We start from the raw sequence: 27,006 nt of genomic DNA on the forward strand, positions 1-27,006 counted from the left end.
TTTATATATATATATATATATATATATATATATATATATTTTGGAGGGTGGTACGCGGGCCTCTCACTGTTGTGGCCTCTCCCGTTGTGGAGCACAGGCTCTGGACGCACAGGCTCAGTGGCCATGGCTCACGGGCCCAGCCGCTCCACGGCACGTGGGCTCTTCCCGGACCGGGGCACAAACCCGTGTCCCCTGCATCGGCAGGCGGACTCTCAACCACTGCGCCACCAGGGAAGCCCGGAATTTTATAATTTTTTGCTTTGTGGGAACCAAATACCCTTTTTAATGTGCAATTTGTTCTACCTTCCTACATCCTGACTTTGGGTACACTTTTATAGGAACACATTATGTACTAAAGTTGAGAAGTATTTCGTTTCTTTGGCAAGCTTTGGGATGATTTTCTTTTACAAACAAGGAAACTGTGGCTCAAAACACAAGCCTGTGAGTTCTTATTCCAAGTCTTCACCTACGTGTGTAAGGGTTTTTTTGGGGGGAGTGTCGTTTTTTGGAAAAGAGAAGGAACTTATAACTGGGGGGGCTCTGCTTTGTGAATGTGTTTTATTTGAAAATTGGGGTGTGTATTGATTGGTGTATTTATCTGGTGTCTGGAACATTCAGGGTGCAGTGCTCTGGGGAGTAGTCCAGCCTCAGCATCCTGGGAGGGAGCAGGAGAGCAGCGAGCAGCGAAACGTGGACGGTTGGCAGTGAGAGGGCGTCGGTTCACAGTGTTGGTAGAGTGCCGGAGTCTCCAGGGCTGGGCTTGAAATTGAGACTGTGTAATACACGATCTGTTATTTTTCTGTTCATTCAGTAAATAGTTATTGAATGCCTGATATGTGCTGGTTGCCATGCTAAACGCTGGAGATGAAACACTCATATTTTCTACCTTCAAGTAACTTCGTGGGGGTGACAGACAAATAAATATTTACAATGTAGTGTGAAACCCTGATAGAGAAGTACAGGAAGCTATGCAAACACATAGTTTTCTAATTTACAGTTTCCGTGAAACTAATGGACGTAAATCCTGAAATGGCTAGGCAGTGAAGCTGAGGGCAGAGCTTGAAGTCTTCGCTGGGCTCTATAAAAACAATTTAGGAGTTAACTCAAATATGTTCAATTTAGTTTGGCAGATGTCTGATTTTGGAGGAGACCATGCCTATTCCAATTTCTGAGAATATCATGCTTAAAAGTTGTTTATAAAAGGTACTATTCTATTGCACTAAAAGAAAAATTATCTTTAACTTAGACCAACCATGTGTGTTGGTTCTTTGTTTGGATTTAAAATCTCTTACTGACATGCTAATTATTTTGCCTGTTGAATCAAGTCTAATAAGAAAAGTGACCTGAAAAAAAAAGAAGTACTTTTCTGGTACAGCCACTTTGGAGGACAGTTTGGTGGTTTCTTACAAAACTAAACATTACTCTTACCATAAGATGCGGCAATCAGGGCTCCTTGGTGTTTACCCAAAGGAGTTGAAACTTAGGTCCACACAGAAACCTGCACATGGATGTTTATAGCAGCTTTATTCATAATTGCCAGAACTTGGAAACAACCAAGATGTCCTTCAGTAGATGTATGGATAGGGAAAGTGTGCTTATATCCAGACAGTGGACTAAATAAAAAGCAATGAGCCATTAAGCTGTACATGTAGAGGGGCAACGTATATATGGAAATCTCAGTGCCTCCTCGCAATTTGTTGTAAACATAAAACTGCTCTCAAAAAATAAAGTATTAGAAAAAAAAGTACTCATGGTGACTAAGTGGTGCGCACCGTCTCAGAACGATTTCTTTCATGTTTGTGTATGGGTTCTGAGTACAGGGAGGTTTATCGCATTGCCAGACACAGTTGGCACGGGACTCCATCCTGGGTAAAAAGTGGCCACTCCAGTGGCAAACCTGGAATCCAGCGTTCACCTTCATATCTGGTTTAGTTCTGGTAAAGATGGCTGTCACAATAATTGCCCAGCTTTCCTCCTAGGAACTGAAGCCAGTTAGATTTCTTTCACAGAATTGTTCTCCTTGAAGCAGGTTTTGTTTTCAGACAAATAAATCAAAAGAACATTAGGACATTCCCTTTAGGACTTAGAAGTTTGGTCTCAGTGAGTTTGTTATTAGAGTGATTTTCAAACCTGTTTTTACCTTTGGCTGCTTTCCACTGAATCCATTTGAAAATGCATTAGTGGAATCCTTTTCTCTTAACAGGGCTTTCCCAGGGTTCTCTTTCAGATTATTCCATTATACGTTTCTTGTGCTTCCAAATAGTTTGTAGAAATTATTTTTCCTTGGGGCATACTGAAGACTCTCTCAGTGTTAATTAATTGACCTTATATTACTAGTATCTATCATTTATAAACTTAGCAAACTAAGTTGCTACGATTCGAAAATATCGATTGATTTCAAGGATGGGGCATAGAAGTTCAGCTGGTAAATTCCAAATGCCCTCTCTCCAGCTTGGGCTCTGCTTTTCTGTTCCTTAACCTTCTGCTTACTTTGTTGTCTACTGACTGTAGAAACAAACATGTCTGGATGGATAGGAGTTATGGTTTGCATTTTTTAGTTTTTTTAAAAAATTGAGTTAAAGTTCTCATACCATAAAAATCACCCTTTTAAAGTGTGTATTTCACTAGCTTTTAGTACATTCAGTGTTGTGCAGCCATAACCGTTATCTAATTCCAGAACATTTTCATCACTCCCAGAAGAAACCTCATATCACTAACAGTCACTCTCTCTTCCACCCTTCCCCCACCCCCTGGCAACCACGAACCTCCTTGCCTATCTGGACATTTCACAGAAGTAGAATTAAAGAATTTGTGGCCTTTTGTGTCTGGCTTATTTCACTTAATGTTTTCAAGGTTCCTCCATGTTGTAGCATATATCAGCATTCCTTTTTATAGCTGAATAATACTCTGTCATATGGATTTGCCACAGTTTGTTTATCCATTCATCATTTGGACATTTGGATTGCTTCCATTTTGGAGCCATTAAATGCTGCTATGAACATGTATAAGTTCGTGTACGGACATACGTTTTCATTTCTCTTGGGTGTATACCTCGGAGTGGAATTCTTGGGTCACGTGGTGACTTTGTTTAACTTTCTGAGGAATGTTTTCTACCGCTTTTGCACCATTTTACATTCCATCAGCAGTGGATGTGGGTCTGAGTCTCTATATTCTTGCCAACACTTGTCGTTGCCCATCTTTTTTGTTAGAGCTATCCCAGTAGATGTGAACTAGCTTCTCACTGTAGTTTTTTTTTTTTAATAAATTTTATTTATTTATTTATTTATTTTTGGCTGTGTTGGGTCTTCATTGCTGCGCACAGGCTTTCTCCAGTTGTGGCGAGTGGAGACTACTCTTCCTTGGGGTGCCAGCTTCTCATTGCAGTGGCTTCTCTTGTTGAGGAGCATGGGTTCTAGGCACGCAGTCTTCAGTATTTGTGGCACTTGGGCTCAGTTGTGGCTCACGGGCTTAGTGGCTCCGCAGCATGTGGGATCTTCCTGGACCAGGGATCGAACCTGCGTCCCCTGCATTGGCAGGCGGATTCTTAACCACTGTGCCACCAGGGAAGTCCCTTTCACTGTAGTTTTGGTTTGCATTTCCCTGTTGATGAAAGATGTTGAGGACCTTTTCCTGTGCTTATTTGTATATCTTTTTTTTTTTTTTGACTGCACTACACAGCTTGTGGGATGTTAGTTCCCTGACCAGGGATTGAACCCGGGCCGCGGCAGTGAAAGCACCGAGTTCTAGCCGCTGGACCAGCAGGGAATTCCCAGTACATCTTATTTGGAAAAAATGTCTATTCAGATTCTTTGCCCATTTTTTAATTGGGTTATTCATCTTAATATTGATAAGTTGTAAGAGTTCTTTGTGTATTCTAGATACTAGATCCTTATCTGGTATATGATTTGCAGGTATTTTCACCCATTCTGTGGGTTCTCTTTTCATTTTCTTGGTATTGTGTGAAGCACAAAAATTTAGTTTTGATGAAGTCTAATTTAATTATTTTTTCTTTGGTTGCTTTTGCTTTTGGTGTCATATCTCAGAAACCATTGCCCAATCCAGGATCAAGAATACACCCACTTTCTTCCAAGAATTCGACAGTTTCAGCTCTTACATTTCAGTCTTCATTCCATTTTGATTTAATTTTTCTCTATGGTATGATTCTTTTGCATATGGGTAGCTCGTTATCCCAGCACCATTTGTTCAATATGACTTTCTTTTTAACTTTTCCCCCCTTTACTTACCATCAATCCAAATACTTATATTAATAGTGCCTGCAGATGTGCAAGGCATATAAGACTGTGGAGTATACAGTTTACAATAAGAACTTGTCTTCCCTTTGGGTCTTACATCTAGTTGAGATTGATGGTGGCATATATACATGAAATCGTTAAATAGTGTATAATTCCGTGCCAGAGGAGTGGTGGAGAGAACAGAATTCATTAGGAACTGAGAAGACTGAGTGAGTCTGTGTGGGCAGAGAAGTTCATAGAGAAGATAAAGCCATTGACCTTAGATAAGGTTTAGATACAGAAAGACCAGAAATGGTCAGAGCAGAGCTTACTGAAGCAGTTAGATTCTTTTGGCCCCAAGTATGTATGGGACACCTTTTAGACAGATTTTAAAATTTTCCTGGATTACCAAGTATTCTCTTAGCCTAAACTGTGTTATTAGAAATTGGAAGCACCTGATATATACTTTGTGCAGTTGTATTTAGAAGTAAGGGTAGTTTCTATTTTGGCCACCCCACATTGGATTGGGTACCTTACGGGCACTATCTCCAGTTTACTTATCTTTTTACTTCTCTCAGTGGTTGTCATTGAGCCAGACTTATTATATTCCCTCTTCACAGTCCCTACAGTCTTTGAGATTTCTTTTCTTAAAACTCTGGAAAAACTATTCTTGTCCTGGTCACTGATTACTTCTGTACTGTAGGTCAGTGGTCAGCTCTCAGTCCACATCTTACTTGATACATAGCAGCACATTTAACGCAGTTGGTTACTCCCTCCTCCTTGGCACATTTTCTTCACTTGGCTTTCTGAACACCATATTTCCTGATTTTCCTCCCACATCAGAGTTAGTATTTCAGTAGTCTTTGTTAGTCCCCTCTTCCAGTTCTACTTTGTCTTGGTCTCATAAACTTGGAGTTCCCAGGACTCTCCCTCCTTTTATCACTTCTGTGTGTCTGCCCCGGCTCTCTCTTGTTGATTTCATTTAGTATCTTATGTGTATGTATGCCAGTAACTCACAAATTTGTATCCAACCTTGACCTTATTCTTGAACTCCAGGTTTATATATCCGACTCACTTTTACACATATGCACTGGGGTGACTACTCAACATCTCAGCTTTCATAAGCCCCAAACTGAACTCTTTTATGTCTCCCTCCCCCTCATAACTGCTCAGCCTTTAATCTTTTTCATCTGAATTGAAGACAGCTTTGTCTTTCTGGTTGACTTGGGGTGAAAACCTTGGAGTCATCTGTGAGTCCTTTCCTTCCCTCATACCCAGGCAAAATCCTGTTGGCTTTGCCCTCAGAATATGTCCGGAATCCGACCACTTCTCACCACCTCCACACCTAACACCCTCGGCTGAGCCACTGTTCTCATCTGGATTGCGGCCACAGCCTCCTGACTCATCGCCCGGCTTCTGTCTTGTACTCCTATCATCAGCCAGAATGACTGTATTAAAATGTTAGGTCAGTTTATGTAGCTGTTCGGCTCAGAACTTTGCAATGGGCATTCCTATCCCTCAAAGAAAGTAAAAGGCAAAGACTTTACAGTACCAGAAAGGCCCTACAAGATCAGGACCCCCGCCCTGGTCTCCTGGGCTTCCTCTCCTACTGATTTCCTTTGCCAGAAATCTACTTTAGCCACACTGGCCTCTTTGCTATTTCTTGAATAATCTAGGTATATTTCTGCAATAGGGCTTTGTCCCCCTCAGTCTGGAATGCTTTCCTCTGTAGGGGAGGAAAAATAATTTTCTTTCTACCCTTGCAAGTTCTTGGCTGAGAATACTATATTAAAAGACAGATTAACCAGTGAAAAACAGACAGTTTGTTAACACGTATACCTCATGTGTATGTGGGAGATTCTCAGGGAAAAATGAGTAACTCAAAGAGGTGGCTTAGAATTCAGGCTTAAATACCATCTTCAGCTAAAGTCAAAAGAAAGGTTGGTATGGGGAGGCCAGTAATGGAGAGGTTACCAGGAAAAGCACAATAAACAAGAATAAGGTTTGTTATACAGATCTAAGTCTGAGCTGTCATCATGATAAAAAAAAATTTCTTTAGAGGTTTAGAGTCATTCTTCTCTGCCTGGTACAGAGAGGGAGATACCCTTACGAATGGAGATTTATTTTATAAGTTTAAATTTCCTTTACCAAAGGGTAACTTGTACTCTGTTCTCAGAGCTTCTGTGTCTGCTGTTTCTCAGAATAATCAGCTCAAAATCATTCTTACGCCAAAGAAGCTGTTTTGGGGTGGCATGTTCTCCTACCCTTCACCCCCCGAGGTATCCACGTGGCTAATTCCCTCGCTTCTTTCAAGTCTTTGCCCAGATGTCACTTTCTCAGTGAGGCCTACGATGTCCACCTGTTTAAGATTACAATTGCTCAAGCCACATACACTCCCCATTTGTTTTACTCGCCTTCCCCCCACCCCTGCCAGTGGCACGGATCCTTTTTTGTCATACTGTATAATTGACTAACTTTGTGTTTAGCTTCCTCACCAGAAAGTAAGTTTTAGGGCGGAGATTTTTGCCTGTACACTTCTATACCTGTCACATAATTGAGTGCTCAATAAATAGCTGTTGAATGAATAAACATCCTAAGGCTACTGTACTTTCAGGCTTTTTTTTTTTTTTTTTTAACTTGGCTGCGCTGGGTCTTAGCGCAGCCAAATTTCTGATATAAATTAAAGTTTAAGAACCACCAGTATGAGCAGGATTTCAGGAGCCAGGTCTGTTGCTTACAGGTATGGATGTGTAGATCTATGAGGTAATTGACAAGTATAACTGAATTTGTTCTCTCTTGGTTCTTCTCTTTCTCTTCCTCCTCCCTATTTCCTGAGGAAGTAACACAGGGAAAGAGGATATAAACTGTAGTGACTTCCAGTTGATTAATTGCACGTGTCAGGGTCCCCAAGACTACCTTTAGGTTCTAGTGATTACCAGGAGGATGCACTGGACTCAGCAGGTAGTCATACCCATACTTACGGCTAACATTTATTACAGCAAAAAGATACAAGGCAAAAATCAGCCAAGGGAAAAGTCACATGGGGCAGAGTCCAGAGGAAACCAGGAGAAAGCTTCCAAGAGTCCTCTCCCAGCGGAGTCACACAGGGCATGCTTAATTCCTCTAACATCAAATCCTAACAAGTGTGAAGTGTTACCTACCAGGGAAACTCCTTTAGAGACACAGTATTCAGGTGTTTACTGGGTACTTGTCATACAGGCACCCTCTGTCTAGCAGATACCGAAATTGCAGGGATGCCAAGAAGAAAAGTAGTTCAGCACAAACCACATTATACAAACAATTGAGGCACAGTGAGCCATTCTTAACCAGTTAGGGTGGTAGGAACCCTCCCGTTCCAGGCCTGCTTGCAAGGTTGACCCTTGACTGGCATCTGGGAACTTGGATTTCAGGAGGGTTCCTACCCCCTAACTGGTTAAGAATGGCTCACTAGTGCTTACAGGTGGGGATATGTTAACTCTTTTCTGCCGTGTTTCTCTTTTCACTGTTTTCATCATGGTATCCAAAGAAGTTTGTTTTTTCTTCTTTATGTAGAACATAAAGCATTTAGATTTATCTCTCTTTAGGACATTTAGTAATAATCAAAATGTGAGAATGACTTGGACAGTTTAAGTGGATTGAATAAGTGAGTTTATTCATGGAGGCATAGTTTCTGGAAAATGCCTTCAAGTATTATTGTCTCCTGATTTTAGTAATTACAAAAGTGGTTTATTTCATAGTAAAATTTTAAAATTTATTCCAAACGATAAAAAATTAAAATAGCTTTCTTAGAATTCACTTGAAAAATATTATCTATGAATGTGACCATCTGTTCAAAGCAGACACTGATTTTTCTTCACTTTACTTCCATCTTTCATGTTCCAAAGGGCCAATTTGTAACTTGGCATCTTTGGATTTGCTTTTGGGAATAACCAATCTTCTTCCTTTCTTTCTTTTTTATAGGTCAAGATGCTGAATTATCAGGGACGCTTTCACTTGTTTTGACACAGTGCTGTAAGAGAATAAAGGATACTGTTCAAAAATTGGCCTCAGACCACAAAGACATCCACAGCAGTGTTTCTCGGGTTGGAAAAGCCATTGATAAGGTATGGTGTTGAGGGGAGTGTCTGGTGTGCTTTAGCATCATCCTTCATCTCCTGTCACTGCTTCAATAACATTAGCTTTCTCAGATGATTTTATGTTGTTTCTTTTATCCTTGCTTTTAATAAACTTCTGCAGATCTGGTTTTACTATGTTATTCTTAAAGTTCCCTGTTGCTGTTATTTAAAAAACAAAAAGAAAACAAACCAAAAACCTCTTTTTACAACCTTGTTTTTTTACCCATTTGCTTAAATGATTACCGCTCCTAGTGTCATGATGAGTAAATTTCCAAGAAATTTTAACTCACTATGAGGGAGTTTGTTTATAGCAGTAACTTTTCCTACTTCCTGAGTAATTCCCAGGCCAGGACTCTGCCTCTGTTGTGGGATGATGAGGATGACACGCTTGCATCTGTCTCCCCTGCAGCATCGTAACTCTTGTTGTCTTCCTGTGAGCATGCTCGTCACTTTTCTCCAGTGTTGCTTTCTGTGTGAGTGGGTTGGTTGCTAGCTAGCAAGGCCTGTCACTTGTATTGGGTGATTTTTCTTTTTTAATTTTCATTGGAATGTAGTTGCTCTTGTGACATCTCTTAAATCTTTAACTTGGTGGTTTACTTGTAAGCAGTTTTCACTTTTAGCCCTGGGCCAGTTTTGCCCTTGGCGTTCATAGTCCTAGTGGCGACTGAGAGAAGTGGCCCAAGGTTACTGTGTGATACCTCTGACTCTTTCAGAGGAGTTTGAAATAGTCAAACACTGGGGAGTTTGTGACTGGTTATGGACATTTTTGTTCACACATTGTAAACTTCCGGGAGGGTAGGAAGAACTTTTGGGGAGAGCTGTTTGTCGTAAAACCAGTCTTATGAGCTGCTCCATGTGTATACATGAGAACAGCAGCTGTAACGTAGAAACTCGTGGAATCCAGAGAGCGGCTCTAACTCGTGGGCAAGTCTGTTAGAAAGAATCCTACAGAGCAGTCGTATTGAAAAGCTAGGCTCGAGGCAGCCTCAGTGAGCACTAGATGCTCGTAAGGAGACGTGGTTAACCGGTAGGTACGGTGTGACAGGACTGTGCGTGGTGGGGCTCTGGGGACTGTTGGGGTAGCTGTGCCTTCAGAAGTGTTAGTGACCTTTTGGAGAGCTCTCACCACTCCCACGGCACCGTGGGCTTCGCCTCAGCCCAAGAGGCAGAGGAGTGGTGTTGGCGGCAGCAACCTCCTTTTGGGGTCAGTGATGGCCGTTGCCAGCAGAGGCTGGGAAGGCAGCAAGTGTTCTCTGAAATAGCTTTGAGGTTGTGATGCCTGTTTGTTAATTGCAGGGGAGTGCACACAGCTTTGGAAGTGGCTTCAGCCTCAGACTTCTGGGGGCTGTGGCGCTGGATGCGGTCAGCTGGTACGTGAAGTGATCGTTGGCATGTACTGCTTAAAGACCTCCTGGAATGGTGATGGGGGCACTTTAGAGGGGTCTTAAATCACTGTGGGTGAGGAACCCTCTGTTTCTTTAGGGTGAGGTAACTACTGGTGGTGTTTGGGAAGCTTCGGATTTTGGTGGCCGACAGTGACCAAGGCGTTCTAATGATGGTTCAGACCCCAGGAGGTTCCTGGAGGCGTTGACCACCAGGCTGCCTGCAGTTATGCCAGTGTCGGGGGACAGCAGGACCAGAACATGCCGTGACAGTGAGGGTAACTGACGCTTCCAAAGCAGCCAATCAGAGAAAGCGTCTGAGAAAAGATCCCAGATTCTGGGAGTAGGTAGGGACGGCCTCAGCAGTCGTACCTCAAGTGTGCGGACTACTGGCCACCAGGACTTGGAACATTTGGGCAAATAATTCAGGAGCTTTGCATTCTGCCACTGGTAGGGTGACCAGACGTCCTCATTTCCTAGCTTATGTCTTGTCCTGTCATAATTATCATCAGAACCCTCTTTTACTCTTGTCCCCCAGCTACTGGTGACTTGCTAGACATGTCTTCCTCCTGATCTGGCAAGTCTTTATAGATATTCATAAGGGTTATCATAGTTTGGCTAATCTTTGAGACAAAGCATTTAAATGTAGTTGGTGCTAGAAATGGATGTATCTTTTTGAGATTGGATAACAAGGGAACACATAGTGAGTAATCTATATTCTGACTGTTTTAGGGGGGATGTGTTTGAGGTGAATGTTGCTAATTAAATATTTTAATTTACTCATTTCTCTTTTGAATATATTTTTCAGGTACTTGGAAGTTATAAGGGCTTTTTCAAGTACTTTCTCTTTTTTTTGGTAGGTTTTATGTTCCTGTGAAAGTAGTTTAGGTTCTAGGTGACCCGGATTCTCGATTCTTCTGATCTGTCATATGAATAAGATCATTAAGTTGATACTGGTGATATTTGTTGAATTATAGTCCTGGGGCACAGCAGAAAGCTTGGATCTCTTGGCCCAGTTCGCTAACATTTTCCAGTGCATTCTCTCCCCTTTTTTGGGGTGGGGGGGCATCTACTTAGCCTCAGCTGTAAACGAAGCTGTTACCCTGTTAGAACTACCTAGACCTTGTACATGAGCTTTCCATGCATATGAGGAACTCTGTGTTGGCTGTTGTTGTCTAAGACTCCATTGCCTTGTAAAGTCTTCCTGCTCTTCTAGTTTGCACCTGGTAAATGTGTGCAAGCTTCTGGGGCCGCCTGCTATAAAGGCTGGGTGGACTTGTGTGGACTGGTAAACAAACAGGATGAAGCTGAAGCCATTGTGGCTGAAGCCTTTAAAGGCTCAAGCCTTTACACAACAAACAGCCTTGAGTAATAAACTGGAATGTCATCCAGCGGCCTGTGAGTACCATGTTATGGACACATGTTCCCACCCTGCTGAGAGGAGGACAGTAAAGAAGCCGGTGACTCCTTTATGAGCAGGTTGGTTGTTGAGTGAGGAACTTCAGTAAATTTTTGACATGCTTAAATGATTTATTTTTTCCTTTAATGTTTCAGTGCTCCTTTTAAAGTTCTTTAGTCATCACTTCACTGAAAATGTACACAGAAAAGAAGTTTATGATGTTAACCAAGACCTTCTGGCTTTTAATTATTGCCAACATAAAAAGTTATTGAAGATTTCTGCTTCAACGTGTTGACTATTTCCAGATGCTTGTAGTATAATCATAGTTTATAATATATAATAGCAACAACCATTGGGTTTTGTGGTAAAATTTCTTTAAAATGTGTTTTTATTATTTATTTTATAATTTTTAAATTCCTTCTCTATTTTTAGAAAATCTAGAATTCTCTCCTGTTTAGTGTATTTTATTTAGTGTGTTACTTAGTCCTTTGACTTTTTTAAAGTTTAATTCCTAAGAAAAGTCAATAAAAGCAATTATTGCTTTAGACTTGTGTGTGTGTGTGTGTGTGTGTGTGTGTGTGAAATAGTGCTAAGATTTTAAAGAGTCTAAAATTTGCTGTGGGACAGTGGAAAGTGAAACATACAGTTCTTTAGAAGATTGTGGTCTAGTTTGTTCATGTAAGGGTGCTTTTTGTACACATAAAAGAACTGGAAAGATTCCGAGGCAAGATAAAGTAAGTTTGCATAGGATGGACTCTGCTTACTATAAAAAGGAAAGGGAAGATCATTATGCTCTTGATTAATCAAAGGTTTCTGGAGTTGATATTTTAAATTTGATTTGGAAGAATGGGTAAGGTTTAGAGCAGCAGAGCAGTGAGGTGTGGTTCTTCTGTGGCACCCAGAAAGGAGCTGAACAGCTGAGAAAATGCTTGACTCCTGTTAAAGGCTCTCAGGGACTGACTGGATTGGAGCGGCTGCCCTTGTCAGGACTAGGACAAGATCAGGCTGGGGACAGGCCGGTGATGGAAGGCCTCAGGGATTTGTTCCAAGGAGATGAGGGGGAAAGGGAGGGAACGATGAAAGCATGTGAGGATTTGCTTGCCTTCGTTAGATAGGATGAAATTAGACTAAGGAGAGGTCAGGAGTAGGAAGATACAGGTCTCACTTAATGGAGTGTTGACCGTGTTCCAGACACTGAGCTGAGAGCTTTACATACATTTATAGCCCATGATGCAGGTACATTATTCCCATTTCACGTATGAGGAAACTAAGATTCAGAAATATTAAGTAACATACCCCAGATGTACAGCTTGGAAGTGGCGAATTGATGTTTGGGAAAAGCTATCACTCAAGAGTTTGTTCTTAAACACTGTGCTGTGCTAGGAAATCAGGCCATTGCAGGGCTGGTAATGTTTTAAGGGGGAAAATCTTCTGCCACTAGATGGAGCATCTACACTGGTGAGGCAACATGATGACTGTTTAAAAAATGGAGTAAGGCTATAAAAAGTGAAATAGAGAATATTTTAAGATAGTCCTGGGTGAGCCGCTTGGAACTGCCTTTTATGTAGGTATGACTGGGGTATGAGAGGAGAAAAAGATACTGGCAGGAGAAAATTTGGGGGGTTTAACCTTAAAAAGTCATTTGGTTTGAGTGGGTGAGGTCAGATAAGTACTGGCTCTAAAGTTCTTACTATGTAATGGATAAATCCTTGTAGTAGAGAGACAGACGTTAACGAAGGAAGGAGATTAAGGAAGGAAATGAAGGAAATTAAAAAGGCTAGAAAATTTAGTCTAAGATGAAAAAGCCAAGTTTTGAGTTCTGAAATACAGGCAGATAGTTTGATTTATGTTTTGGGTGGAATTTTTAGAATTATTGAAAAGGAGTGGTGAACAAAGTTATAAAAAGGCAACAGTGATTAGAAGCTAGGAACAAATTCCCTAAAAATAAAACATGTCAAACTAACTGCCTTCCCCTGCTCCCCGCCACCAATTACTAGCAAGGCATTTAATAAAAATCTCATATTTTTGTGGTCAGGATGGAAGATGTTCCTTTTTAAGTTATGTGGTTTGAATAGGAGCAGCCGTGTTCTCGATACCGTGTCCACTTCGGCCACAGTGCTGCATGGTGTGAGGATGGGCCTGAGCCATCCAGGCTGGGCCACCTTCGTTTGCTCCAGGGTGGGTACCTCAACGTCCTTCCCGAGGATCTTTCTCATTGGAGCCCTTATGGAAAGAAGGGCTGGAAATACGTGAGCCCTGGAGTGATTCGTAGCCCTTGAAAGAATCTGGTCTCTTGTGGGAAGCAAAACCACATGTCGCGAGAAAAGGGAGGGGAAATCTTTGGAGACCCGTTTGTCCTCCTGTCTACCCCTGGTTACCTGTGTCTCTTTTTAAGTCCAACTTGCTTGGGCAAAAGAGATTTCTGTTTGTAGGAACCCAGAGTCCTGACTTAGGCAGCTAGTTGCTCTCCGGGTCTCTTCACTTGTACTGGGCTTCAGTTTCTGTGAAACGATATTGGTTTTGCCCTTTTCAGTCTGAAGATCATTCTCAGAAGAGAGGAGTTGAGTTCCGCTTTCTCTGCCATGTGTCCCATTACGTTATTAGTTTTAGGCTCTGAGCAGAATGAAACTCCATTATTTAGTTGGTAATGATAATTATTTGTTGAATTACAGTCTAGTCCACAGAGGAAAGCCTGGACCTTTGCAGTCAGGTCTCAGATGAGGATACAGGATCAGAGAGCCCCACTGGATCTGGAGAGGGTACAAACCCACTTTTGCCTGAGTCTAGATGAAACAGCTTGCTTGGTCTAGCATCCAAGTTAGGTTGGGTTGAGAGGGGAAACAGACCCTATACCTATTAAGCTGTGCCAACTAATCCAGTCTGTAATTGTATTCAGGTGATTTTAAATTACTGCATTTATTATTAATGCCTCTGTTAAAGTGCTTTTGTGTTTTTATTTTTATTTATGTTTTCTAAAATGAAGCTCTTTTAAATGGAGAATCAGAAGATTTGGTGGCAAGGCCTGGCCCTCAGATTCAGCATCTGCGTTATTGAAGGCTTACCAGGGGATGGGTACTGATAGTAGATATCTTCATGTACGTTATTTAATTTAGTCTTTAGCAATACCTCGTGAGGTAGAGATTGTGGTCGGCACACACAGATGTGAAAACTAAGACTTTGGTTAAGTAACCTGCCTGAGATCACAGAACTAGAAAGCAAATGGAAGAGCTGGGATAAAAGCCCAGATTTTAAGACTTTGAAGAGCCTTTCCCAGCTGGAGTTCTTTGAAAAAATTAATTCCTAGTACCCTGAGGGCACCCACTATATGTATGCATTTCTGTCCTGTGCTTCTAGAGTGGTAAGAGGTGTGTGCCTTCTTTGGGAGAATTAGTAAAATAGTCGCTCAGATTTCTGTAGTTGGTTCAGATAAGGAGGAAGTTGATTGACCAGAGCAGAGAGGTATGTGAAATAACATGTAAAATAACTGTGAAGGATGGGGATGTAAATGTGACAGGTGGTTAGATTGTGGGGCATTTTAAGGATCTTAAAAGCCCAGCAGAGTAGTTTGGCACATGTCTGGCCATGCCACATGACTCCCCTTTGTTTATAAAGAAATAACTTATCAGTGTGCATCCCCTAACCTCCCCCCACCTTCCTTGATCTGGCTAATCTACCTGTCTCTTAACTTTGAAAACTAAAGGAGAGGTATGAATATCATGCAGAGGAGAGACTGGAATGTCTAAAAGGAGCAACATTTATAAATGCTCATTATGAGACACTACTAAATTTATTTTCCAACCCATAGTTGGCAAAGCACTGCTGTCTGGTATATACCTACATATGGATTATTTTATTACAGGGCGTATACCTCATCATCACCTTTACTAAGTTTACTAGTAAAAATTTAGCAATTTTCCCCTAAAGGGTTTATAACAATGTATAGTCCTACTGAACATATATAAAACAGTTTCTGTTTCCTCAATTCCTACTTACACTTGGTATTATCAGACTTTTTTTTTTTTTTTTTTTTTTTTAGGTACGCGGGCCTCTCACTGCTGTGGCCTCTCCCGTTGCGGAGCACAGGCTCCGGACACGCAGGCTCAGCGGCCATGGCTCACGGGCCCAGCCGCTCCACGGCATGTGGGATCTTCCCGGACCGGGGCACGAACCCGTGTCCCCTGCATCGGCAGGTGGACTCTCAACCACTGCGCCACCAGGGAAGCCCTATCAGACTTTTAAAAAATTTAAATCAATCAGATGGATGTGAAATAGTATCCATTTGTATTAATTTGCATTTCCTTCATCATCTTTGAAGTTGAGCACCTTTTCATATGTTTGACCATGTGAATTTTCTCCTTTTTGAATTTCTTGGTTATTTGTCCATTGTTTTCTACTGGGTTATTTGTCTTTTTTATTGATTGGTAGGAATTTTTTTTAAAAAAACGTCTTTTGGATACTAATCTTTTTGGGGTTGTAGTGAAGTAGGTATCTTTTCCCAGCCTGCATGGAACCAGAATCCAGGTCTTTCTGTTCTCTGTTAAATATTCTTTGCAGTTTACCTCTCACTGCTAAATCAGATTAACTGGGTGCTTAGAAGGGAAGTTGATTCCTGGTGGGTGCAACAGGAGCACATAGTTAGGTTCACAGGCCAATTTTTCTTCAAAAGTAGATGGAGAAGTTCAAAAAAAATGAACAGTAGTAAAGAATTGGCACTTAGGAATTAAAACAAATGCTGAGTCTTATTGTGTATGGTTATCACTACCTGCTCAATAATTACAATTTCATAAAATGTATTTCAGAAATGGATTTGTTTTGGATAGTGAGCAATGAAAGCCAGTCCTTAAATCTAACCAATTTGTAAGCATGTTCATGATACGGCAGAGAGGTAGGATGGTTTTAGATTTCATGGTTTCATAGTGATGGTCTGTTAAAGTTATTTACTCCTCCTCTGCCTAGCTTCCAGATTTTAAAACTTCTAATCCATCAAAAATGTGAATGATACTAAAAGTACATGAGGTGTTGTACGAATTTATGTGTCCTGATTTCTCTTTTTAAGCCATAATATCTTTTCTAGGCGGACACACCCTTGGATGTATGCTTTTTTGCTTTTGATTCTTTTTTGAATCCTGCCTTCACATTTAAGAACATCTTTCCACTTTTGTTTTTCTTTTCCTTTAAAAATATAAAAGGAAAAAGTATAGTAAAACAGAAGTGGTAATAGACAGATGTTTCTCTTCACTAGCCACTTCTTGGCTGGTTTGCGGTGCTGCCAATTTCCTGGGCACCCATGCAAATGAGTTTGGTCACCTAGCAACAGGGGCTAGAACTGATCCTTGCTCTGATGCAACAGTAAGAATGTACAGTTAAAACAAAAGGAGTTCTGATACTATATTGCATTTCCTCAACCTTTTTTTTTTTTTATAATTTCAGCTTTAATTTTTACTGCATGTGAGCAGAAAATAAGCTATGAAAAAAATTTACTTATCGACCTCAGTGGTTTAAACTGGAAAATCAGAACGGTAGAAGGGAGCTCAGAAATTTTCATCGAATGCATTGCTTATTCATGCTTAGTTGTATTTTCCAAGACTAGCAAATAAGTTCTAGAACTTGAACGTAGTAGAGGTATCCTGAGGGCAAGGGTATTCAATTTTTCTTACCACCTGTGTAGTAGTGACCATGGTACACATTATAGGAATAAAGTTACATGAAGAGCATCATTGTAAAACCATCTAAATTTGTTTAAATGTTAGACTCTTTCATTTTAAAGTCATCAAGTTTTCTAGATGAACATTTACCTTTGGCATGTATATTAAGGAAAGATTTAAGGGAATTGTTTTGTTTGATTGGAGCAGTTACTGTCTGGTGGTAGCTATTAAAATCCTGACTCAGTATATACTACCAAAAAAATTGTCTGTTTTAATGTGGTCTGTGCTTTGAGCTGACCATTGTGTCTTCCAAAGTTTTTTTTCTTTCTTTCCTGCAGAATAATAGACACCTGATAAATGTGTTGGGGGTTGATGCGGTTGGGGAATAATCATTGAATGAATAAGTAGAAATCCGAAGGTTGTATTTGGAGTGAATGAGGTTGATAGATCCGTGAGGAACCTTAATTAGTCTCCGTGATTCTTGCTTACAGGGTGCATTCAGCCAGTTATACAGTTATAGGCAGATTTCTGAGTTCATAATAAATTCTGTCATCTTCTGATACCCATTCCTTTAGTCATTTGAATGGCCATTTGTCAGGGGAATAAAATATGGGAGAGTGTACATCAGTTACCCTTCTAGGCCTGTGCCTTAGTCCAGAAGAGGAACAAGATAGCACCGTCTTCACTTCTAGTGTTCTAGTTGTCATAGACAGCATAAAGATGTAATAATTTGCTTAAAAGTATTGATGAACTGTTATGAAATCATCTCTCAACAGGTGGAATCTGATAAGCAGACGGGAAATTAGAGAGCCTTATCCAGACAATTCTGGCTTTCCTTCAGTGCTAGAGAGTCTATTCAGTATGGGCATGGAGACTATTGCTGTAGCATCTAGATACCCTGTATTATTTCCATTCTTTAGATTAAGTACCAGGCCAAGAAAGAGGTCTATAAAAAGAAAATGAATAAAAATGAAGACTCAGGGTAATTTTGCTTTTTGTTTTTGTCTGAGTAATTCCAAATGTTAATGTGCATATTTAGTTTTAGGCTACTGACTTGACATCTAAGAATAGATAGTTCTTTAAAGAAAAATGGGCTTACTTTTGGAGAGGAGAGCTCTCCTGCATTGTAGTGATCGTAAACGGTAGGTGGTTTGCAGTTCTATTACTACCTGTTTGTGTATGTACTGTAAAATAATCCTGTGTCGTGTGGGCTGTATTTAAGCAATGATTGACTAAGATTGTAATTTCAGTAAATCTAAATGATCTCGTCTAATTAAATTCATGTGCTTCAAAAAAAAAAAAGAAAGAAAGAAAGAAAGAAATGCAAGAGGTTTACCAGGGGGTAATGCCTATGAAAGATAAGGCGGTGGAAGTAAAATTGGGCAGGGAAAGCTTTCAGAGGTAGCTTTGTTTTTTCTTCACTCTTGATGTTCCGAGTTGTCTTCTACTAGTATAATTTCCCTTCTATCAGGAGAACTTTTAGCGATTCTTTTAGAGCAGGTCTTCTGCCAACAAATTCAGCTTTCCTTCATCTGAGAATGTCTTTATTTCACCTTCATTCCTGAAGGATATTTTCACTCGGTACAAAATTTGGGGATGACAGTTCTTTTCTTCTAGTACTTGAAAAGTGTGCCACTTTCTTCTGGTCTCCATGGTTTCTATTGAGAAATCTGTAGTCGTTTGAATCATAGTTCCCCTATAAGCAGTGCATCACTTTTCTTGATAACTATTTCAAGATGTTTTCTTTGTCTTACGTTTTTAACAGTTTGATTACGAAGTGTCTAAGTGTGGATTTCTTTGAATTCATCCTTTTAGGAGTCTGCTGAGCTTCTTGAATCTCTAGATTTATGTCTTTTGCCAGGTTTGGGAAATATTAAAACCATTTTTTTCTTCTGTTGTCCTAGCACTCCATTGACATGACTGTTAGATCTTTTGTTATTGTCATGCAGGGCCCTGCGGCTCTGTTCGTTTTTTTTCCATCTTTGGTTATTCAGGTTAGATCATTTCTATTGATCTTCACTGACTTTTGCGCTGTCGCCTCTGTTCTGCTGTTGAGTCCATGCAACAAGCTTTTCATTTTGATTACTGTATCTTGTTTCTTGCTGAGGCTTTCTGTCTTTTATTTCAAAGTGCCCTCTTCCTTCTTGAAGCAATTTTATAATTGTTCTAACGTCTTTGATGATACCAACATCTGTCATCTTTGCATTGTTGTCTGTTGAACATCTTATGTGAATTTAGATTTTCCTGGGTCTTCATATGACAAATAATTTTGGATTGTATTTTGGACATTTTTAATAGTATGTTTTGAGCCTCTGGGTCTTATTTAAGTTCTATGGAGAATATTAATGTTTTTCTTTTAGCGGACTTGACCTGGTGGAGTTCAGGCTACTCAGTCTTCTCTGAGTTTTAAAATAGTTTCAATGTCAGCTTCGTTTCCAAAGCCATTACAAAGCTATTCAGATATGTTCTGTTTGTGTGCCAACCAGTGGCCATTCTGGGACCTGGAAACTAGGGCTCTGTCTTAGTTCAGTTTTCAAAGTCTGTGGTATGCTGCTGAGGGTCAGACCCATGCCTGTATAACTTGAGGGTGAGCCCAGGAGTTCATAAACAGCTTGCTGGGGGGATCACTTTCCTGCATTCCTTCCTCTCTGTGATCTCCCTCCTACTTTTTTTTTTTGGTATGCGGGCCTCTCACTGTTGTGGCCTCTCCCGTTGTGGAGCACAGGCTCCGGACGCTCAGGCTCAGGAGCCATGGCTCACGGGCCCAGCCGCTCTGCGGCATGTGGGATCTTCCCGGACCGGGGCACGAACCCGTGTCCCCTGCCTTGGCAGGCGGACTCTCAACCACTGCGCCACCAGGGAAGCCCTCCCTCCTACTTTATGGTTCTTGGGGGCTGCCTTTTTAGTTATCCAGCCAGAAATCTGGGGCTTTACTTACCCTGCTCTCCTGTATATTTACCATAACTCTGCCTACATCTGGGGCTACAAGGTGTAAGGACAGAGAGAAAAGGTGCAAGAGGGGTTTTTGCCCCTCACTCTTGGGACCATAGCTTCTCTGACTGGAGAGGAAGGATCCCTTTCTAAAGGTGCCTCAGAGTTTTAGGTTGCCTGCTGTGGTAGACAGAGTTCTAAAGGTCTCCCAAGATTCTTGTCCCATGGTTATTCAGTCAGACATAATCTAGGTACTGCTGTGAAGGGTAGAAATAGAAACTGATTTAACTACAGACTGCCTTGAGCTACAGTACAAGAAAAGGGAGGGGAAAAAAGCATGCGATCTCCCCCACTCTGTATGTGGTAGGAGAATACACTCCTGTTCCCCATGCCAGAACCGAAGGGCTTCTCTTGGAGCGCTCTGTCGACATCCTGGGTGCCCAGTTGTGGGTTTTGGCTGCATTGCATCCAGGCTAAGAGATGTTGGAGGGAGAAAAGTAGTAAACTCACTGCCAGTTCTTTGCCTTCCTCCTCCGTCCACTTACTACTGTTCACTGTTTTGTTTCCTCAAGTAGCTACTCCATTCAGTCCTGATTTTGTAACTGCATTCAGCGGGAGAGACAGGTTGGGTTTTTAAGGATTCTTTTTTTTTTTTTTTTTAACAAATGGAGTCATAATTTTGTAGTTTGGGAGAAGTTTTTTTCACTTAAGGTGTTATGGACATTCTTCCATGTTAGTAGATACAGAGCAATGAACCCCACTTTTTAATTATGAATAGTAGTACTACCGTAATAGCGACTACCATTTCACTGAACCAATAAGGACGTATATTAATTTATGAGGGCTGCTCTAACAAGGTACCACAGACGGGGTGGCTCACACCGACATTTATTTTCCCGCAGTTCTGGAGACTGGAAGTTCCGTATCAAGGTGTGGCAGGGTTGGTTTCTTCTGAGGCCTTTCTCCCTGACTTGTAGATAGCCATCTTCTTCCTGTGTCATCCTGTGGTGTCTTCGTCTGCTTGGGCTGCCATAACAAAATTCCATAGACTGGGTGGTTTGAACAACAGAAATGTGTTTTCTCATAGTTGTAGAGACTGAGAAGTCCAGGATCAAGGTGCTGGCCAATTCATTGCCTGTTGAAGGCAGACACCCTCCTTCCTGGCTTGCAGATGACCACCTTCTCACTGTGTCCTCATGTGGTGGAGAGCAAGCGAGCAAGCCAGCGAGCCCTGGTGTTTGTTCCTTGTCTTTACAAGAGCACCAGGCCTACCGGATTAGGGCCCCACCCTTGGGACTTCATTTAACCTTGAGCGCTTTCTCCCAGTCTCTGTCTCCAGATACAGTCACACTGGTTGCCAGGGGCTTCCATGTAGGAATTTGGGAGGGACACAGACGTTCGGTCTGTAACACATGGTCTTCCCTCTATGCCTGTCTGTGTCCTGATTTCCTCCTTTTATAAGGATACCAGTCCTATTGGATTAGGGCTCTCTTTAATGACCTCATTTTAACTTTATGAAGTATTGGGAGTTAGGACTTCAACAGAGGAATTGTGAAAGGATGCAGTTCAGCCCATAAAAGTATTTTTCTCTGCTTAAGATAAGGAAACCTAGGCTCACAGACCTTGAGTAATTTTGGCCAAGGTCACACAGCTAGTACGATAGAACCAGGATTCAAACCCAGGTAGATGGGCCCCAGAGCCTGTTCTTTGAACTATCTGGCCGTTCTCCTATCCCCAGTCTCCACCTTGGCATGGCAGTTGTTGGGATGTGCCATGGATTATTGAATAATCCTATGCTGGACATAATGGGTTTTCTTTTTTTTTTTCTGTTAGACAGTGCTGCATTGAACATGCTTTTACAGGGATCACAGCACACCTCTGAAAATATTGCTATTGTATAATGCCTAGAAATCAATTTATTCACAGAAGTCTTTGTTAAATTTATATATTTCCCCAAAATACCCCCCAAAATTGTGCTTGTTTACCCTCCCAGCGATAATGAGTGAGAGTGGCAAGGTTTAGAAAAGAGCAATGGAAAAGCTACTTCCTGTCATAGGCGACAGATGAATTGGAATTGGGTACTTATTTGAGGCGTCTCAGAGTGAAACAAAGGCCATTGTTTCTGTTAAGTTAGGTGGGGCGAAAACATACCAAGTGATGTATCCTGGTCAATTCATGATTTGCTTTCTTGTTTTTCAGAATTTTGATTCTGACATTAGCAGTGTGGGAATAGATGGCTGCTGGCAGGCAGACAGCCAAAGGCTTCTCAATGAGGTGATGGTGGAGCACTTCTTTCGACAAGGAATGCTGGATGTAGCCGAGGAGCTCTGCCAGGTAACTGTGCCACCTGCGAGAGGATGAAACAGAAACAAGGGAAGTCTTTGCAGTTGTTAAGTCTTCTAAGCCATAGGCAGATTTTTACATTTTAATCATCTGGGCTGACTTCAGTTTACTAGGAAGTTTTTTTTTTTTTTTTTTTTAAGTTGGTGAAAATTATAGTTCTAGAACTTGTTATTCAAATTATTTCCTTATTCCTGCCCCAGAATGTTGGTCCCAGGTCATCAATCAAGGGTAAGAAGTGATGCTACTTTTTCAAACATCTCCTCTTTTTGTTTGTTTGTTTGTTTGTTTGTTTGGAATAAGCCAGGGCATTTAATTTATTTTTTAATTAATTTTTTTTATTGGAGTATCGTTGATTTACAATGTTATGATAGTTTCTGCTGCACAGCAAAGTGAATCAGCCATACACACTTTCTTCTAGAGTCCGTTCCCATATAGGTCCTTATAGGAGCAGTGAATAGAGTTCCCTGTGCTATACAGTAGGTTCTTATTAGTTATCTTCTATATACAGTAGTATGTATAAAACATCTCTTTTAAGAGGGAAGGTTAGTATAGCAGAGAAGAAAAGGACAAAGAGGTTTATATTTGCTTTTCTCCTCTAGCCCAGCTTAAAGAACTTTGTTTATCAAATGAATTTCAAACTAAAATTTAATTCAAGTGAGCAGCATTTGTCTTTTATTCCTATTAGACATGAAGTTAGGGGTCTCAGAACAGTTTACCAATACTGCATAGTCATAATATTAGCAGCTGCCCTGTATTGAGTATTTACCACCTGCCAAGACCTGCCTTTATTCCTCACTGCAACCCTGTGAGGAAGAAATGACTGCTCCCATTCTACAGATGTGGAATCTGAGGTCTGGAGAAGTAACCAGCCCAAGGCCATACAGGTTCTTAGTGGAGGAACTTGGATTCAGTTCCAATTCGTGTGTCTTCAGACTCTGTTCTGTGGCTTACATTCTGTGCTGTTGTATTTTCCATTTAGAAAAATGAAGGACTATAAGAATTAAATAATTTAAAGCCAGTCTGTAAACCAGACCTCTAATGTAAGCCTTTTCTGTTAAACACTTCAGATAAGCAATAACTCAAGTCTTTCTCTGTACGTTATGGGATTTTGTGTGTGTGTCCATATAAATTTCCTAAAATAAATTGTGTCATTTAGGATTAAGTTTTGTTTACAAGTAACAGAGACCCAAAATACCAATGCCTTAAACAAGAATGAAGTTTATTTCTCTTACACAGAAATCGGAGGTAGTAAGCCATCCACTGCATATATGGTAGCCATGTGCCGTGAAGCTCTTAGGGACCTTGGCTGCTTGTAGCTCTGCTGTTTCTAAGGTGTCCCTTGTCCACATGGTCCAGGATAGCCCGAACCCCAGCTAGATATTTTGTATTACGGGAAGGGACAAAGAGTATATACTTATGTTTCATTGGCCAGAACTTACATTTTGCAAAGCCATGCCCAGCTTTATTCCATATGGTTATGTGCCCAGCTAAAATTTGGGGGTTTACTATTATAGAAAAGGAGGAAGAACGATACTGGGGCTCAGTCATCAGTCTCTGCCAGAGAAATGCATGGTAAAAAGAAATTATCTTTAGTGATTTGCCTCACATTTTATAATGTAGAATATGCTTTCACCATATCTCTTTATTCTGATTACTGCTAATGAAAGTTCTTTCAATTTTTTCAGGAATCTGGTCTTTCTGTAGACCCAAGCCAGAAAGAACCATTTGTGGAGTTAAACCGAATATTAGAAGCGTTAAAAGTCCGAGTTCTGAGACCTGCTCTGGAGTGAGTTACTGAGTTTGTTTTCTTTTGAGTACTTTGAGAGAACTCTATAAGAAAATGGAGTCAGAAAACACATTAGAGATTTTGAGATTTTATATATATCTCACCTGGGGTAGACTTCAGAGGCATCAAGGGAGAATTATTTTATTTCTTTTAGCGAAGTGAGTTTGGGGGATATGCAATATGAGAAAATGGTTAGGGCTTATTTCACTTATCAGTTGGTCTGAATTCCCATGAGAGAAGAGGGTTTCCTCTAGCTAGGCTACACCTCCGCTTTAGACTAGCTTTATAACTGAAGGACTGTTGTTCAGATGGTCTGAGTTTGATATTTGAACTTCCATAATGTTCTGGGTTCGCTGCTTGCATTCTAAAAAAAAAAAGCAATTTAATTGGTTATTGGAACCAAGTGGTATACGTAAAGAGAACAAATATTGTTACGGAGTTTTACTCTAATTGCCGTCATAAAATAATTCACTGTGAACTGGTCATTGTTGTGAATTACACGAAATTACTGGGTTAGCTCTGATAAATATTATCCTAGTACAGAGTCAGCAGAGTTTTTCATAAAGGGCCAGGTAGTAAATATTTTAGGCTTTGCAGGCCACATAAGGTCTCCGTTGCATATTTTTCTTTATTTTATTGTACAACCCTTTAACAATGTAAGAAAACCATCTTGACCATCTGGCATACAAAACAGGCAGCAAGTCCTGTTTGGCCGGTGGCCGTGGTTTGCTGACCCCTGTCCTAGAATTTTTTAATGTGAGAATTATCAGGTTATTTGTTTTAAAAAGAAAGAAAGGAGGAAAGGGAAGGAGGAAGGAAGGAAAGTTATAAAATAAAAGGAAGAAACTGGGTGATAGAAGCAGTGATATTATTTTGAGGTCATAGCCTTAGAATCCTGGGATTTTAAAACTGGAAGTATTTGATATCGTTGTTATCAGGAAAAAAAACAGTTGGGAAGATCCTTCATGAGTTTTAAAAAATACACTTCCTTTTCCTTCTACTAACCCATTTAATTTTTCATAGGTTAGTTTTCTGTTTCTCATCATTTCTCAGTTCTTAGAAAATTTTGCAGAGTTCTAAAACCAGCCTCGGTGAACAGGCAGAGATAGAGTCCTGTGTAAATTTATAAATATCAAATTTCTGTATAAATTGTAAATATGAGGTAACTCATTTATTTTATTTTTGTTGCTGCATGCGGACTTTCTCTATTTGCGGCGAGCAGGGGCTACTCTTCGTTGTGGTGTGGTGGCTGCTTGTTGCGGAGCGTGGGCTTTAGTAGCTGCGGCACGCGGGCTCTAGGGCACACAGGCTTTAGTAGTTATGGCATGCAGACTCAGAAGTTGTGGCTCGCAGGCTCTAGAGCACAGGCTCCGTAGTTGTGGCGCATGGGCTTAGTTGCTATGCGGCATGTGGGATCTTCCCGGACCAGGGATCGAACCCGTGTCCCCTGTGTTGTCAGGCGGATTCTTAACCACTGCACCACCAGGGAAGTCCCTCATTTATTTTAATTCTTTAAAGATGTAAACGTCACTTAAGCAGCACCACTGTGTACTATGCATGTTACCTTTATAGTTTGGTTTTTTTTAGATTTTGTTGTGACATCCCTGTGAGATTAAATTTAATCAAGTGCCTCTAATAACACCTCTTAAACAAAATATGGCAGCCGTTCTTCTGTCTACTTTTATATTCCACCTACATGATTAAACAGTTATAAAGGACAGTGAGGGAGCCTAAATATAAAAATGTAATGGGTTTCCCAGTTGTCTTATAGTGATTTAGAAATAATATATGAGTTGTTATTTGAGGTAATAGTCATTTATCCATTAATTTCTCAGGTTCGTCATCAAACTTTTATTAGTGCTTATTATGTACCAGAGACTGTGCTGAGTATTTGGACTGCCTTAGCCCTCAAAATTCTCAAGGGCTTGTTCCTTTTGGAATGAAGAAAATTCATAAGACCCTTTTAACTTTGGGCTTTTTCTGTAAGATCTCAGTTTCTGACTGGTAACTATGGCATATATATCAATGATTTCTGTAAGTGTTTTCTGTTACTTGTAGCCTCAAGCAGTGCCTCTCAGGCAAAGGGAGGACTCATTCCATCCACTTGGCACTAACAGTGGAAACTACTGTACAGTAGTCCCTCGGTATCCGTGGGGGATTGCTTCTAGGGACCCCCGTGGATACCAAAATTCATGGATGCTCAAGTCCCTTATGTAAAACGGCCTGGTATCCTTGCCCCTCCGTATCCACGGCTGCGGAACCTGCGGAGGCCCTCCATAGCCGCAGGTTCCGCAACTGCGGATTCGGAGGGTCAACTGTACAGTAGAAATTTTCTCCTTTCACTTTTCTGGGAATATTGCCATGTTAAGTATCTGCATATGGGGATGTAGTCATAATTATAGTTGTCTCTTCTGGAGTGCTTATTATATGCCTAGCATTGTTCTAAGCATTTTATTTGTATTAGTTTATCCAATCCTCATAATAACCCCCTGAAGTAAGTACTGGGTTTACAGAGGAGGAATTGAGCCTGGAAGTTGCTCCATGGAAAAACGGATATGGAGTCAAAAGGTCAGTCGAGGAAAGCTTCACATGATATTCCCTAATATCCTCCTCTAAGAGAGTCACTTTAGAAGTAAGGGAGAAAGAGAAAAACGCACGAGAGTAAACGCATGCCACTCATTTCCCTGAAGATAGCCCCAAGATAGACTAGAAGAAGAAGGTATTTGTAAGCCTTTTTAAAACGCTGTGAAAGGTTGTAGTGGAATGTGCCGTAGGAACTGGAGAGAGGCATTTTTATTCACTATTATCAGAAACAGATCCCAGCCCAGGCTGGCAGAATGGTGAGAGGAGAGATAAACAGACCAGTGCTGTCAGTTAGGTTTCTGGGAAAGAGCGGCTAGCTCTGAAGGTAGGATCTTGTTTTAATTATTTTTGGATTAATACGGAAATTCTAAACATGGAGCTCACAGTGGGCCAAGTCTTTTCGGAGGCCTGACGATGAAGACAATTAACGCTTCCTGTTTCTGTGGGATAATTGCGTCGATGTGGGTTGCTTCTGACTTAGTCACCTAAGTAAGTAGTATTGTTTTGGGGTCTTTTAATGGAAGAGGCCCAGAAGGTCTCTCTAGTAGTCACTGCACTGGCAATGAACAGAGAGAATTGTGACATAGGTG

At 40.9% G+C, this 27,006-nt stretch overlaps 1 protein-coding gene across 1 annotated transcript in view; it reads left to right on the plus strand.

The window, feature by feature from the left end:
• RMND5A (required for meiotic nuclear division 5 homolog A) overlaps nucleotides 1–27,006 on the plus strand; it is a 53,245-nt gene that overhangs the window by 12,115 nt on the left and 14,124 nt on the right. The window contains exons 2-4 of the mRNA XM_082642550.1: nucleotides 8,193–8,335; nucleotides 21,904–22,038; nucleotides 23,733–23,833. Of these exons, the coding sequence (XP_082498676.1) occupies nucleotides 8,193–8,335; nucleotides 21,904–22,038; nucleotides 23,733–23,833 (379 nt within the window). The remainder of the gene's footprint in view (nucleotides 1–8,192; nucleotides 8,336–21,903; nucleotides 22,039–23,732; nucleotides 23,834–27,006) is intronic.

Source organism: Mesoplodon mirus (assembly GCF_964341445.2).
Source record: "Mesoplodon mirus genome assembly, chromosome: 14".
NCBI lineage: Eukaryota > Metazoa > Chordata > Mammalia > Artiodactyla > Ziphiidae > Mesoplodon > Mesoplodon mirus.